General features: G+C 41.7%; 1 protein-coding gene across 5 annotated transcripts in view; it reads right to left on the bottom strand.

Annotated features, from left to right (window-relative positions):
- SULF1 (sulfatase 1) overlaps positions 1 to 16,265 on the bottom strand; it is a 178,207-nt gene that overhangs the window by 80,063 nt on the left and 81,879 nt on the right. For all 5 annotated transcript variants that reach the window (XM_058699775.1, XM_058699774.1, XM_058699773.1 and 2 more), the window contains 2 exons: positions 4,309 to 4,381; positions 3,784 to 4,015 (listed from right to left, as the gene is read on the bottom strand). In XM_058699775.1, the coding sequence (XP_058555758.1) occupies positions 3,784 to 3,955 (172 nt within the window). In that variant the 5' untranslated portion in view covers positions 3,956 to 4,015; positions 4,309 to 4,381. The remainder of the gene's footprint in view (positions 1 to 3,783; positions 4,016 to 4,308; positions 4,382 to 16,265) is intronic.

Raw genomic sequence — 16,265 nt, 5'->3', positions numbered from 1 at the left:
CTTCCTTCCTTCCTTCCTTCCTTCCTTCCTTCCTTCCTTCCTTCTTCTCTCTCTCTCTTTATTTCAATGTTTTATTTATTTTTGAAAGAGAGAGAGCATGAGCAGGGGACTGGCAGAGAGAGATGGAAACAGAGGAACTGAAGAAGGCCCTGAGCTGACAGCAGAGAGCCCAACATGGATCTGGAACTCACGGACCACGAGTTCATGACCCAAGCAGAAGTCAGACATTCAACTGTCACCCAGGCACCCCTCTTTTTTTTTTAATGTTTATTCATCTTTGAGAGAGAGAGAGAGAGAGAGAGCAGGGGAGGGGCAAAGAGAGAGGGAGACACAGAATCTGAAGCAGGCTGTAGGAATTGAGCTGTCAGCACAGAGCCCAATGCAGGGCTCAGACTCACAAACCACGAGATCGTGACCCGAGCCGAAGTCAGATGCTCAGCCAACTGAGCCACCCAAAAGGAGGTGTCCTTTTAGTGTCCCAAAAGGAGGTCTTTTTTAGTCTTTACCCCACGGGTCACTATGGTTCATATCATTTTCTGCCAATGAAGTAATAAGACCCATCTTATGCTTCTGTTACGTCTCTTTCAGAACCTAGAACAGTACTATGCATTTATAGTTTGCTTTTAGAAAGGGCTTGAAACATTTGTTGAAGGACTGATGGGAGGCATCACAGTTAGATGCATAGCTGTGGAGACCTGGACCTAACACAGGTCCCAGTTTCACCATTTACCAGTTCGTCACAGCCCACATGACTACTGTTAGCCTCATTTTACTTACGCATTAATTGAAGAGAGTAACTACTTCATAGAGTTATTGTGAAAATTGAATGAATGAATGCTTGGCATCACACCTGGCTAGAAAATCAAGGAAGGAGGTAGAGAAAAATATACAGGAAACAACTGGGTTGATTAAGCCTGGTCTATGAATTGTATCCATTATACCTACATGCTTCCAATAGAAGCCAGTACTTGGTAATTGCTCAATAAATATTTGCTCAATGAATTAAGAAACTATAGGGTGAAACTAAAGGGTGAAATTTTGAACTCTGTTAAAAATAAATGTGCCAAATAATTCCTTAATTTATTTTATTTCATGTTTTCAATCTTTATTTGTTTTTGAGAGAGAGAGACAGAGTGTGAGCAGGGGAGGAGCAGAGAGAGAGAAAGGGAGACACAGAATCCGAAGCAGGCTTCAGGATCTGAGCTGTCAGCACAGAGTCTGATGTGGGGCTCAAACTCATGAACCGTGAGATCATGACCTGAGCTGAAGTCAGAAGCTCAACCTACTAAGCCACCCAGGCGCCCCTTCCTTAATTTATTTTCAAGACAAGGAAGGGCACCTGGGTGGCTCAGTTAAGCATCCAATTCTTGATTTCAGCTCAGGTCTTGATTTCAGGGTTGTGAGTTCAAGTTCTGTACTGAGCTCTGTGCCCAGCATGCAGCCTACTTAAAAGTATATATATAAAGACAAGGACTATATGCTGAAGAGGTAGATTATGACAGATACCCATATTAGCTTTTTCAGGCCCTTGTAGGTTAATTTTGAATTTATTTAGCACCCACTATATTCCCAGCATGGTCCCAGTATCTGAAATACAACATAAACAAAGCACTACCTTCCTTTCTTGTTGCTCTCAGGCCAGTGGAAGAAACAGGTATGGAAGCACATGATGGATTAGGGGCCATGCTGGAGGCATGTCCAAGGCTGTACAAAGGAAAGTGCCATCTACCCTGATGGAAGGGAGAATGGTTTTGGTGAAGAAAGATCTCTGAGGGCAAGGCATCTGAAACTGGGTCATGAAGAGTAGGTAGGGCTTCCTCGGGGGGAGAGAGGGGGAAAGACAGAGGAGACAAGATGTGCAAAGGCATGAAATATAAGTGAGGGAGATGAAGCCACCAGATGCCTTAGGGGGAAGTGTGAGTTATTTCCATGAAGCACAGAGCAAAAGGGAATAGCCCGACAGAAACAGAAGATGGCTAGATGGCCCAGAGCTCATTGGCCTTCAGAGGAGAGTTGCTTAACGCTCATGCCAAAGGGACACGATGGAGAATTTGAAGCAGAAAAGACTTGATTGGATACTTGTATGATAACTCGAGCCATGGAGTAAAGGATAGACAAGGGGCATCAAGACTCTGGGGGATAAGTGGGTCAGGTGACCAGTTAGGGAAGAACTAGGAGACAAGAGAACGGTCTGGAGATCGTGGCTGTAGTGAAAGGGAGAGATACAAGAGATGAGAAGGAAGGTGAATTCAAATGTGTTCACCTCAATTTACTTGCTCTATAGATTGGCGAAAACTTAAACCACCAGCCACAAACATGCTAAAGTCATACCTCCAAAACTTCACTTGGGCGTGTTGCCTGAAAACCGATACTCTTGTTTAAAAAGTGAAGGGAGAGACAGCAGACGCTGCAAATCAAAAATCATGACCCGCTGCTGGTTTTTAGCGTATGTGCTTCCAACTAAAGCCAAAGGATTAACTCTGTTGGGATTCCACGATTCGGTTCAAACTGGAAATAAAAGTCCCATTCCATGGAGACCAAGTTCCAGCATGGAGGGTTTTATCCTCAGGAACCCTAGCCAGAGGAGCCCTGTAAGGAAGCCCCACGTGCTCTGCAAGCCCGAAGCCTAAAAGATACCGGTAACGGTCCGGTTGGGTGTTATGGGTAAGCCCAGCTGAGCGATTCCTGAGAGCAAGGAATTTGGTTCCAGGAATGAGAATGAGTGCCGGTGACAATTTCTGAGGACAAGCTTTTGATCCCTTCTAGGGTACCCTGGAAGGTCAGACCTTGGAGGCCTGACCTTGGCCCTAGACTTACAGACAAGACCATAGGGCTGGGCCATTACAGAAAGTGAGAGGGTAAGACACTGAATCAGATGGTGAAGGTAAGCTGGAACCACCAGAATTTGGCAGGCTTTCCAAGTGCTCTAGAATTAACCCAGGTTAGCTAATTCTTCAGAAAACCATCATCTCTAAGGTGGCAGTAATGAATTATCACCAGAAGATATATACAACACCGTTACTTCCAACCATCTAACAATTATCACAGGCTGTGATAAATCATTCCCTTTAATAATAATAACTGTTAAAAGAAAGTAATAGTATCTATGCTCATGTACATTGCATAGAATTACGGTCATAACTGGGGTGCCTGAGTGGCTCAGTCATTCAAGCACCCGACTTCAGCTCAGGTCACGATCTTGGAGTCCGTGGGTTTGAGCCTCACATCAGGCTCTGTGGTGATAGCTCCGAGCCTGGAGCCTGCTTCAGATTCTGTGTCTCCCTCTCTCTCTGCCCCTCCCCAGCTCGTGCTCTCTCTCTCTCTCTCTCTCTCTCTCTCTCTCTGTCTCTCTCTGTCTCTCTCAAAAATCAACAAACATCAAAAAACTTAAAAAAGAAAAAGAATTACAGCCATAAACTCATACTCTTGGAAACAATTCTGCCCAAATACTTAACAAACTTCTTGACCAAGAGCTTCCGAAGGTGCACAATCGAATCCTTGACTTATAGAGTAGCTGTGCTTTGCTCTTTTTCCTCCATCCCATTGCTTGAGGACCCTCCCCAGACTGTACCAAAAACTAAGGACCAGAAAAGTGATGTTGAAACAAAACCCAAACGCCTTACGGTCAACACAAGTTCGTTCTATAGACTTAGGTTGCTGGTTAAGACAGTCTAGTTAAAGCGCCAACCCCCCCAGTGTTCACTCCGTGTTTACTGAGCATGTGAAAGGTCAGCAAATGAGCTGAGCAAAGGAGACTAACAAGTGAAAAATCCAGCGTCTCACCCAGCTCCACGTCTTGGTCATCGGTGAGCACAAGAATAATGTTGGGTCGGATGTTTTTTCGTTCCTGCTGTATCCGTCCTCTGAACCTCTGGGATCTGACAGTCGAACAGAGGGTCCCCAGCAGTTCTGTGCCCAGGACCACCAAAATCAGGGCACAGCAAGAATACTTCATTGTGTTTGGTCCAACGTCGCAAAACTGACAAAACGTCTCAGCCTCCTGGTTTCTGCAGGTCTGGGCAGTCAGGGAAAAAGGGAGAGGGAGAGATGAAAATGAAATCCAAACCCCAAACACAGTTGCAGAAAAAGGGCTACGACTAAGTGGGAACTGGCACATGAACCGGCACATGAGTCAGAAGCGGCAAACCCTCACAGGCTTTGGATAGTTTTTTAAGCACTTGATTATTTTGCAAATTCACTTTTGTCCTTTATTCTCATTCCAACTTTTTCCTATTTCAAAAGTCACTGCCAAAATATAATTTCCCACACAGAGCTCAAATGTAAAAGCCTTTTGACGAGAGCTAATACCTTGAAGTAGGTATCCTGGTTGAAGAATCAATTCCTATGCTCAGAGGTATCCAGACCATCTGCAGATGGGGTCCTAGAGGGAGAGAAAAAATACAAAGGAAACGTCAGTCAAGGTCAGTCAAGGATTTTGATACAGATTTTGGTCCGAAGTAGTTTCTTAAAGTAGCATATTATCTATGTTTATAAATATAAATGTCAATAATCTGTACTCCAAAAGGGAGAAACAGAAGAAAACAATATTCAGAACTGCTAACAAATGACTCAAAAAGTATCTTCATTTCATATTCGGCCCCATGAAACAATGACGTAGGTATCGTCCCTACTCACACTCTGATAGTACTTTAAACGTCCCCGGGAAACTCACGATGGACCAGAAAGAGCCACCAGTGCCTGTGAAACCCCAGCGCGTCTGGAGAGCGCTTGCTTCTGGGGAGCGGTTGGCATGAAGGGGTGTGGTGGGGGAGCGTCGACTCACCTGCGTAGATACTGAGTACTTATCAAGCAGAATAAAATGCAAAGCTGTCATTTGTCATCTGCATTATGTCACTCAGTACCCAGGAGAGTTCTTTCTGCTGACAAAGACTTCATAGTAAGTGACTGGGAGGGCAACCTTTCCCAGCCCCCGAGAAGCTCCTAACTGTCCTCCATCAATCACCAGGGGAAGCGGTGCTTCTTCCGGGCAAGGCTTGTCCCTCCGTCCAGCCCGTGTCCTTGGCACGCCGGCGCCTAAGGGGACAGAGCCCTCCTTGACTGTCAGCACCAGCCTCACTATTATCAAGACCTGTAACAGTGTTGCGAGCACGGAGGCTTTGACGCGGCAGACCTAAACCTGCAAAGCTAAATGATTGATTGGTCCTGGAGCTGGAGGTTAGAGGCTACCCTTCATCATTAAAAATAAATAAATACATAAAATCTGGAGGGGGTGCTGCACAAGCTTTGCAAATCGGCCCAAGAGGAGACTTCGGAAAGAGTTGGAAGAAAGCCCCTTTCACTTTAGAGCACCAACCTGCTGAAAGCGTTTCTCTTGGACTTCTGATAGCAAAGGGCTCATTAAAATAATAATATAAAAACCCCACAACTCTTTCTTTCGGATGTCACGAGGAAATGTCTGTATGGGAACTGAGGCTGCCCTAAAATTAATTAGATAGCAGCCTGCTTCATCAGCCACTCTGTCCCCACACACCTGAGGGTCTGTATTTTGAATCGCAACAATGAACTGGCATCAGATAAATAAGCATAACAAATTAAGTGTGAGAGTTGCATAGCAGAAGGAAAGGGACCCCATCACTCATTTCCATGCCTTAAATTCTGGAGGGTGACATGGGACAGTGGGAGAAGAAAGAAGAAAGACTGTGGACTGTTTACCCCCCACCACACACATTATTTTGTTTTACAAAAACACACACACCCCTATTATTTTAAACTTTATGAGCTGTTTTGTAAACAGTTCTAATGCTTTTCACTCTGCAGCCTGTAATTACTCTGAGAGAGAGAGAGAGAGAGAGAGAGAGAGAGAGAGAGAGAGAAAGAGAGGCACTGTAAGAAACAGATTTTATAAGGTTTGGTGGTGTTTCTTTCTTTCTTTCTCTTTCTTTCTTTCTTCTTTCTTTCTTTCTTTCTTTCTTTCTTTCTTTCTTTCTTTCTTTCTTTCTTTCTTTCTTTCTTCTTTCTTAATAACTCAGGGTTATTTCAGTGATTGCTGAACACTGAGAGCCTGCAATTTTTCTGCACTGTTTGGTTTCTGTGCATTTGTTTCAAATCATGAGAAAAGTGATACAAGCATGAAAGGCAGGCGAAGGAAAGAAAGAAGTCAAACAATGGCTGTCTCCAGCAGAGTAGCAGAGGCTAAACAGTTACATACAGAAATTTCTTCCAGGGTTGGTCTTTTAACTAGCAAGAGTTTGCTCACCTCTCCAAGCCTGCAAGGGTGTGTGAAGAGAGAGTGAGCAAGGGTTTTTTGCATCCGTTCTAGTGTGAACCAGCCTCTGCTGACAGTAGTGACCCGGAAATTACACTCAGACTCACAGCGTCGGGCAAACAGTGGCACTTGGAGTTTAAAGAATCGGCCACACATGAAACTGAAAATTCTGCACAATTAAGATGCTGATAACATTCCCTGGAACCCAATCAACATTACTGGTTATTCTTTTCTTTATCTTATTTACTTTGCCTCTTCCTTTAGGAAAAAGAAAATTAGCCTTAATGGTCCCTTGAATAAACTGCATTCAACTACACCGAAAAGCATTTCCTAATAAAGGAAAAGGACAGCCAAGTAGATGCATGTTTTTTCGCCTACAAAGTGACCTTCCTTAGAGAGTTAAAGGTGCAGAAGGAGCCTACATTTTTTTCTGCTGCCGTTTATTATTGATTCAGGAGGTGCATATGTAAACGCAGAGAAACTGAGTGGTGCAGAGAAACTGAGTGGTACAGAACACTGGACTTTCAGGCAGGTCTGACCCACAGCACATCATCTTTACACCATCTCCACACCATCTCCCTTCACAAAAACACAAAGCACAGCACTCTGAAAAGCCTTTAAACAGACAATTCCTTATTCAAAAATGACCTTTTAAAACCTGTCATCTTCTCACTGCCAGGTTTCCATCTCCATAAGGAAAAGAAGTGAAGAAGAAGAAAAAGAAGAAGAAGAAGAAGAAAGAGGAGGAGGAGGAGGGGGACGGGGAGGGGAAGGAAGGGGAGGAGGACGAGGGGAGAGGAGGAGGAGAAGGAGGAGGAGGGGGATGGGGAGGGGGAGGAAGGGGAGGAGGACGAGGGGGGGAGGAGGAGGAGAAGAAGAAGAAGGAGGAGGAGGAGGAGAAGAAGGAAAAGAAGAAGAAAACCCTGAGAGACAAATGCAGAGCTTGACAAAAGAGACAAGGATGCAATGTTTGAATTGGATACTTTGTAGCAGATGACAAATGTCCTTAGAGACTAACAGTTTGTCCTGAGAAATAGCAGAAAGTGGGAGAAATGGAAAGTGAGCTCAAGGAATGGTGTTGTATTCATGAATCAGGACTAGAATACAAGTTGCCTTTTCTTCAAGTCCTAAACTGAAAACACCAATGGTAGCTATGGACAGTGGATGTGGAAAGTTTTTAGGACTTGAAGCCAAACTAGAAATGTGACAATAAAAGTTTCAAGTCACAGGGGAGCCTGGGTGGCTCAGTCGGTTAAGTGTCTGACTTCAGCTTAGGTCATGATCCCACGGTCCATGGGTTCAAGCCCCGCGTCGGGCTCTGTGCTGACAGTTGGGAGCCTGGACCCTGCTTCAGATTCTGTGTCTCCCTCTCTCTCTGCCCCTCCCCTGCTCACACTCTGTCTCTCTCTGTCTCTCAAAAATAAACGTTAAAAATAAAAGTTTCAAGTCACATATAAAGGGGAAAAAGGAAGCTGACCAGGGAGACTTCAAACCAACTGGATGGAAGTCTAGCTCACTTGTTCACTGAGCAACACCCACCCTAAATCAAGACCCTCGTTGCCTCAGCAGGTAGACCTGTCCTCACCAAGCTCCCCTGTCTGGGCGGTTGGCGCTGAGGGATGGCAACACACTGAAAGGCTCTGCTTTGTCTGTTGCAGTGGTTCTCAAGGTGTAACCAGGACTTTTGGGTGTCCCTGAGATCCTTTCTGGGTAGATTCCATGAGGTCAGCACGATATTTTTTTTTTAATGAAATTTATTGTCAAACTGGTTTCCATACAACACCTAGTGCTCATCCCAACAGGTACCCTCAATGCCCATCACCCGCTTTCCCCTCTCTCCCACCTCCCATCAACCCTCAGTTTATTCTCAGTGTTTAAAAGTCTCCCATGGTTTGCCTCCTTCCCTCTCTGTAACTCTTTTATTTTTCCCCCTTACCCTCCCCCATGGTCTTCTGTTGAGTTTCTCAGGATCCACACATGAGTGAAAACTATGGTATCTATCTTTCTCTGTATGACTTATTTCACTTAGCATAACACTCTCCAGTTCCACCCACGTTGCTACAAATGGCCAGATTTCATTCTTTCTCATTGCCAAGTAGTATTCCATTGTGTATATAAACCACATCTTCTTTATCCATTCATCAGTTGATGGACATTTAGGCTCTTTCCATCATTTTGCTAGTGTTGAAAGCGCTGCTATAAACATTGGGGTACAAGTACCCCTATGCATCAGCACTCCTGTATCCCTTGGGTAAATTCCTAGCAGTGCTATTGCTGGGTCATAGGGTAGATCTATTTTAAATTTTTTTGAGGACCTCCACACTGTCTTCCAGAGCAGCTGCACCAGTTTGCATTCCCACCAACGGTGCAAGAGGGTCCCCGTTTCTCCACATCCTGTCCAGCATCTATAGTCTCCTGATTTGTTCATTTTAGCCAATCTGACCGGCATGAGATGGTATGTCAGTGTGGTTTTGATTTGCATTTCCCTGATGAGGAGTGACATTGAGCATCTTTTCATGTGTCTGTTGGCCATCCAGATGTTTTCTTTCAAAAAGTGTCTATTCATGTCTTCTGCCAGTTTCTTCAGTGGATTATTTGTTTTTTGAGTGTGGAGTTTGGTGAGCTCTTTATAGATTTTGGATACTAGCCCTTTATCTGCTATGTCATTTGCAAACATCTTTTCCTATTCCGTCTATTGCCTTTTAGTTTTGTTGATTGTTTCCTTTGCAGCGCAGAAGCTTTTTATCTTGATGAGATCCTTTTTGGGGAGATTCCATGAGGTCAGCACTATTTTTTTTTTTTTTGCCAGAGAGAAAGAGCTTGTGCGCACGTGTGAGTGGGGGAGAAAGAGAGAGAATCCCAAGCAGGCTCTATGCTCAGCGTACAGCCTGACACAGGACTTGAGCCAATGACCCTGGGATCGTGACCTGAGCCAAAAGCAAGAGTTGGACACTCAACTGTCTGAGCCACCCACGCACCCCAAGGTCAACACTGTTTTGATAAGAATACTGACACATTTCCTTTTTTCACTTTGTTGACATTTGCACTGATTGGGTGTAAGAGCACCGATGGGTAAGACTGCTTATGTCCGAATAAAGGGAACATCACATGCAGTTAAAACAAAAAAAGCCAGTCTCATTCAAGATGAAACAGTAAAATGATGAACTGTACTCAATCCTGACCCTCAAATGCACACCTTTTTCCCATTAATTTTGTTTTATGAGACAGGAGCTACATGCAAAGCCCTTTGTTGTCTATGGAGGCTGACGGTAGTGGAGGAACAGCACTTGTGTGGCTGAGTTGCAAACTAGAGACTGCCTTTTGCTCACGGAACTCTATTTTTACTTGAAAGAATTATTTGGACTTGGATATTTGGCAGGCATTTCTCACAGAATGAATGAAATGAGCCTGTCATTTCAAGGAAAGCAGCTGAGAGTATTTGTCCTACTTGTTGCCAATGGTTGAAATGTAGCTTCCAAGCAAAAATCAGAATTTTGGAAAACTTGTATCTGCCACCATGAACTGGGCAGTTTCCCAATGTGTAAGACCTTTTGATGACATTGATGTTGATATTAACAAACATTATTTTTTTTTGATACTGAAAAATGAAATGTGCCAACATTTAGCATTGGCATAATTCAGCAAACCAGTGTTTCCCAAATGACCAAATATAATGCTACAGAATCATACATGAGCAAAAAAAATTCAAAGTGGAAGATGACCGTTGGATTTTAATGTAACAGAGTGTGAAAGTGCATTGATAGGGTTTCAGATTACTTACGACAGCTAATCTTTAAGAAATCACCACCTGTCAAGTTTTGGCATAGTATCAAAGGAGATCTACAAGTGTCTGAAAAAGATATTAAAATACTTCTCCTTTTCCAACTACTTATCCATGTGAAGCTGAATTTTATTACTATATTTGAACCAAAACAATATATTTCAACAGACTAAATGCAGAAGTAGATATAAGAATCCAGCTTTCTGCTATTCAGATAAATGTGTGTAAAAATGTAAAACAGTGCCTCTTTAGTCACCAATATGTTTTTGGTTTGGAAGATATAGTTGTTTTTCACAAGCTATATCTTTTAACATATAATAGATTTATTACTGTTATTCTCAAAAAAGTTTTAAAATATTTAAAACATTTCTCAGTTTTAATTTCTAATTATCAATTGGTAATTAAAACATGAACAAAAAAGGGGCACCTGGGTGGCTCAGTACGTTAAGTGTCCAGCTCGGCTCAGGTCATGATTTCACGGTTTGTGGGTTTGAGCCCTGCATCAGGCTCTGTGCTGACAGCTCAGAGCCTGGAGCCTGCTTCACATTCTGTGTCTCCCTCTCTCTCTGCCCCTCCCCCACTCATATTCTGTCTCCTTCTGTCTGGCAGAAATGAATAAAAATGCAAAAAAAAAAAAAAAAATTAAAACATGCACAAAAGCTCTTGAGGATCTTCAGTCAATTTTAATAATATAAAGGGATCCTGAGCCCAAAAGGTTTGAGAACTGCAGGCCTATCGTATACCTGGCTCCACCGTGAAGCCCAGACTTTTACCTCTAACGCTGTAGATCTCGCCCTATTCACAAACTTATTCACTTTTTTGTCCCTTAAAGCCCTGAAACTATCCTAAGTTCCAAATGCCTAGTATACATACAGGTTGTTGCTGAGTGATGACACCCTGTGTTTTGTTTGTTTTTTAATCTCAGGTAACACAGAGTCTTACAAATGAATGCCCGCACATCTAAAGTATGTGAAAGACCAGATCGGAACAACCCACTCAGCACAGAGATAAACCTCTCAGGGATGGGGTAAAGGAATTATTTCTAGTACAAAGCAATGCCACCCCAGTTAGGAAAGAGAAAAAAAGGGATACCATAACCAATCAAAACAGCAGGAGAGACTAAGCCAGCATTATGCAATTATTCAAAGCTGAATTTAGCCAGAACATACTTAGTTTAATCCTAAGAGTGAAGCAAAATAAGGTTATACCAGCAAGAAGCTGGTATCCGCATCCCACCCCCTCCGCCCACAACCACTCTACATACATTTCTAAGGATGGGCTTAAATGGCCTTTTCCCTTAATTTTGGCTTTCAAGTTTCCCCTACATTACTTCTTTTCTTTAGGAGAAGCCTTCAGGACATGTTATCTTCTTTATAATCTACGTGAAACCATGAAGGAGCTAATTTTTTCTTTTAAAAACCCCATAGATGGCAAACTTCATCTACTGTTAATTCCCAGGAAGCCTATTTCCCGAACTAATTTATTACACCTCCAAGCAAAGAAGATAGACAACAGTCTCCTTCTGGTGCAATAACATTTTTATACCCCTGGAATAATAAATCTCTTCCAACAACTAATGACAGCTGAGAAGTGTGCATCTCTGACCTGGAACACCTTTGGGGGAAATACTTGGCTAAATGATGAAGTCCTCCCTCAACAGTATTTGCTTTCTTCCCTTTCTCCCTTTTCACTCTTTCTCCCACCAACATGTGAATCCCCTGAAATTGAAAGGAACCTTGAAAAGCCATCTATTCACAGAATTGTTGTATTAGTTGTCCCTGGGGTATGGTGAGAAAGATTTTGTTTTTATTTCATTCATGTCTGTATTGGATTTTTTCAATGATCTGTTGCATTATAAAAATGGAGATAAAAAACAAGAAAAAATGGAGATAAGTAGATTTAAGTTTTCCACACTTACCCTCTGTCTTCTTAGGGAGGAAGAGAATAGATAGAAGGAGCAACGATAACACCAAGTGAGAAGTTATAGCAAGAAATGTACGTTTGAGATGCAGCCTCACAAAGATAGGAAGTTAAACCATAAAAATGAACTTTCCGAGGGCATTTTAGAGAATCCCAAAAGTCCAAGACTAAGATTTGTCCAGCTTCTCTCAAATAGGAATCAGCAAAACAAAGGAAAACGAAGTGATCTAAAAATTATTGAAAGAACCAAAGGGATCTGATATTCCTGACGCAGATGCTGTGAAGTGTCTGAAGGGTCTGATGACGGTCACCAGTTTCCACGGTGGCAGTGAGAGCAACGAAATTATTGGAGTTCTAAAAAAAAGAAGCATCAGGAATTTCAGTTCAAATGGGCCTGGTGAAAGATAGTGATATCGACAAAAAGAATTACAAATGTGGTCTTAGACATCTTAGCTAGGTCTTAGAGTATATGGTTTAACACACGAAACCGTATTAAATGTGCCTTCAGTTTTACGTATTTATAGCTGATTTATATTGAAGTCTCTTAACATAGTTTGTCGCAATAACAGATAAATCCCAAATATCAATGGTTTAACACAATAAAAGTGTATTTGTCGCTCATACTGCAAGTTACACACAGGGTGGTGGCAGGGAGCTTTGTTCTGCCCAGTTGCGCATGGACACAGGCTGACGGGGGCCCTGTTGCCTTGTTGCCGCACTGGACCAAGAGAAGGAGAAATAAACTGGAGAATCTTGCAGGAGAGCTCTCGGGGCTCCAACTTGGAAGTGACTCGGATCATGTCTAACATTTCACTGGCCGTAACTAGTCACATGGTTCCCTCCAGCTGTCAGAGGGCTGAAAACATGGTGGACCAGATGAAGTGTTTTCAGAGCACGACTGTCCATGCCACAAGCATCAAGTTTCATCAGCACCTCTTGAATTTATTTTTTTCTCTCTCTAGACACACACACAGGTGTCTGCATGCACACACACGCACATACTAAAGAGATGTGCATATTCAGACTCACGCAGACACATATGCCAAGTAATGAAGAAACACAGTCTTTGCAGCTTAAAGTTCAACTATTCCTAGCTGCTGAAAAATGTATCTGTTCACAGATTCATACATTTTTTGGGGGGGAGATGTTTCGTTTTAGTTTGTGTCCCTGATGTACATTATCTGCCACAATACAAATTTATTCTAAAGTGCCACAATCCTTGCAAAGCATTTAAGTTGAAGAAAATATTTTTAAAGAACCAATTAGAAGCTATATTTATATTTCAAAAGCGTTTCTCCGAATATTTTCTTGCAGTTAAAACCTACGTGGGGAAAGAAGGCACACCTGACTTTACAACATCAATTAAGCCACAGTCAAAAAAGTTCCACTGGCCTACTTTTTATGCCGGCAAGCTTACCACCAATACAATGCTCGTTAACATTTTCTAAGGGTTTCAATACAGCAGAGTAGAGTTACAAGTTCCTTCTGAGGGATCCTGCTGGCCTCACACAGAGTGATGACCAAGAAAGGGAGTCTGGGAAACAGAGTGTGCAAGATGAATACGCATTTCAAAACAATGCAAGCTCCTAGCTCAAGACTTAGGGACAAATGCAGACAGTAACTCTTTTTCTCCCCCCCAGATGTCATACTTACAGGAGAAACTTAAAAAAAGAAAAGAGATTCATATTTAAATCAACTCTTTGCTCAGAGCCATTTTCAAGGCAACTTTAAAATTCAGATTAAGTCATCTATTGATATTTCGAAAATACTCCTTCGCAAGTATCATTGGGAAATACTATTTTGAGATTTCTTTGTATTGTTGGTTAAATATGTGATTCCAAGTCTTTTAATGACAAAATCACCTTCAACACGCGCTTTACATGTACCTACATCCTTACACCATCTTCAGATTGCTGTCTGTCCTTTGGTTGTAGGCTTTCCTCCAAACAACTAACACGCACAGCCGTGCATTTATGAAGTAAAAGGAGTAATTCTACTTAAATTTCAAGTGACATTCAAGCCCGCAATCATGGCAGATACTCTTATAGTAGAACAAATCGAGTAACGGACAGGCCTCCCCAGGAAAATTCATTAATCTTGGCCAGAATGCGTGCATATGACAGATGTCAATGGTCTGTTTTCATTGACGTCTATCAGATAGATGGCGTTCTTGTCCAATCGATTTCATCTACCGAACCTCAAATCGTCATCTGGACATGAAGATACTTATCAATGTCTTCGGATTGATTAGCACGTGAAGAGAGAGAGTAGGAGATTTTCAAGACCATATGTTGACTAACATTTACTGATTCCAGGGATGCCACTGCATCAAAGGCCTGTACTAACTTGAAACTTAAAATATGACTTCTGTCTTAGTTGGTTGTTTGGACGGAAGCTGAGAAAACATTTAGTTAATGAAAAGGAACGTTTTACTCTGTTGTTACGAAGAGTAAACTTTATGACATTTTAAGCGGAAGAATTCATAGACTGAAAATTCTAAGAGTCATATTACCACCCTAAACTATGATTTGTCATATTGGTAAAATAATCTTCCTGAAAAGGCTCAGATGAGGATCTCTGTCTATGGGTGTTTGGGGTAAATTTATGTTATTTTTACAAGAAATAAAATGTTAGTTTCTTTATAAACAGATGTTTACAGTTGGACAAGTCCTTAGATTTCACCTAGACCACAAATACTCAATGGTGTTCCACTTCCAGAATTTATTTTCTAACTACTCTACTTTGTTTGAAATCTTCATTTCTCAGCACTTGTCACACAAAGGAGCTGATGTAATTAAACCAGATGATGTGCCCCACAAGTAAAATCAGCCATTCATGAAAGCTGGTCACCAGAGGCCATTTCAAACAATGCATATTTCAAAGTAATCTAAAGTAATCCCTTCTCTCTACTGATTTGGTTTCCATGAAGTCTTAAGCACATGTGTGCTACAAAAAGGAGGCTTATTAAAACCTGATGTGATATTAGAGATTATATAATGCAACAGGGTTGGGCTGATTTTAATATCTGAGTCTTCAAAAAGAAAGCAATTTTCAATTATATTCGTAAGCTGACTAAAAACGTCCTGCATACAAAGGTAGACGGTGTTTACTTATTAATTAAGAAAAGAAATAAAGAATGCTACCCTGTTATCTGAACGGGGTTTATATTTTATATATAAAATTGGCATACAAAGTAGAGGAGAAACTTAAACAGTCTTCACTGGTGGACAAATTAGCAAAGCACAGCAAATATTTGTAACTATACATAGTGGGGAGCTTGGATTATTTAGAAAATTCTTTATAAAGTTGTGACTCTCTAGTATATCGCTCTTTTGGCTCACTGTGGTGAAAGTACATCAAAATGTGTCCTAGAACAGCATTTGACAACTTAAAAATATAAGCTATTGTCATTTGAGGAACTGGATTCTTACAACTACTGAGCAAAGGGGCGCCTGGGTGGCTCAGTCAGTTTAGCATCCGACTTCAGCTCAGTCATGATCTCACGGATCACAGGTTCGAACCCCATGTCGGGCTCTGTGCTGACAGCTCAGAGCCTGGAGCCTGCTTCAGATGCTGTGTCTCCCCCTCTCTCTGCCCCTCCCCTGCTCGCACTCTGTCTCTCTCTCTCAAAAATAAACTAAAAAGGCATTTAAACAAATTAAAAAAACAAAAACCAATTACTTCATAAGTCTGGCTGCCTATGTTATACCAAGACCTCCAGACATGGAGGGTCTCTGGAGATTTTGTTTGTTCGTTTGTTTGTCCCGATCCTTTATCTATTTTCTAATTGTACGGTTGACTCTTCAACAATATGGGTATAAACTGCAAGGGTCCACTTACACATGGATTTTTAAAAAATACAGTAGAGTACTGTGAATGTATTTTCTCTTGTGATTTTCTCAATAACATTTTCTTTTCTCTAGCTTACTGTATTGTAAGAATACAGTGCATAATACATATAACATAAAACATATGTGCTAATTGACTATTTATATTATCGGTAATTCTGGTCAACCATAGGCTATTACTTAAGCTTCTAGAGAGTTAAAAGTTATACTCAGATTTTTGACTGTGCAGGAGGTCGGCACCTCTAACTCCTGTGTTGTTCAAGGGTCTCTGTATTTAGTTTCAATCGTGGATGAAAATATAAAAGATTAGATTTGATATGTTTCTAGTCCCATTTTAGGATCTTCTGCATACAACTCTATATCCTTGAAAAGCACATAAAAGAAAACATGCAAATGATCATGAACTGGTTTATGAAATTAGCAAAAAGCAACACCCTGACACACAGAAAACGTGCTATTCCTCAATGGAACACTGCTCCAGATACCCGAT

The sequence above is a fragment of the Neofelis nebulosa genome, chromosome 14, assembly GCF_028018385.1.
Source record: "Neofelis nebulosa isolate mNeoNeb1 chromosome 14, mNeoNeb1.pri, whole genome shotgun sequence".
Classification (NCBI taxonomy): domain Eukaryota; kingdom Metazoa; phylum Chordata; class Mammalia; order Carnivora; family Felidae; genus Neofelis; species Neofelis nebulosa.
Note: the sequence above shows the minus strand (reverse complement) of the source record. Positions and strands in the feature narration are given on the sequence as shown.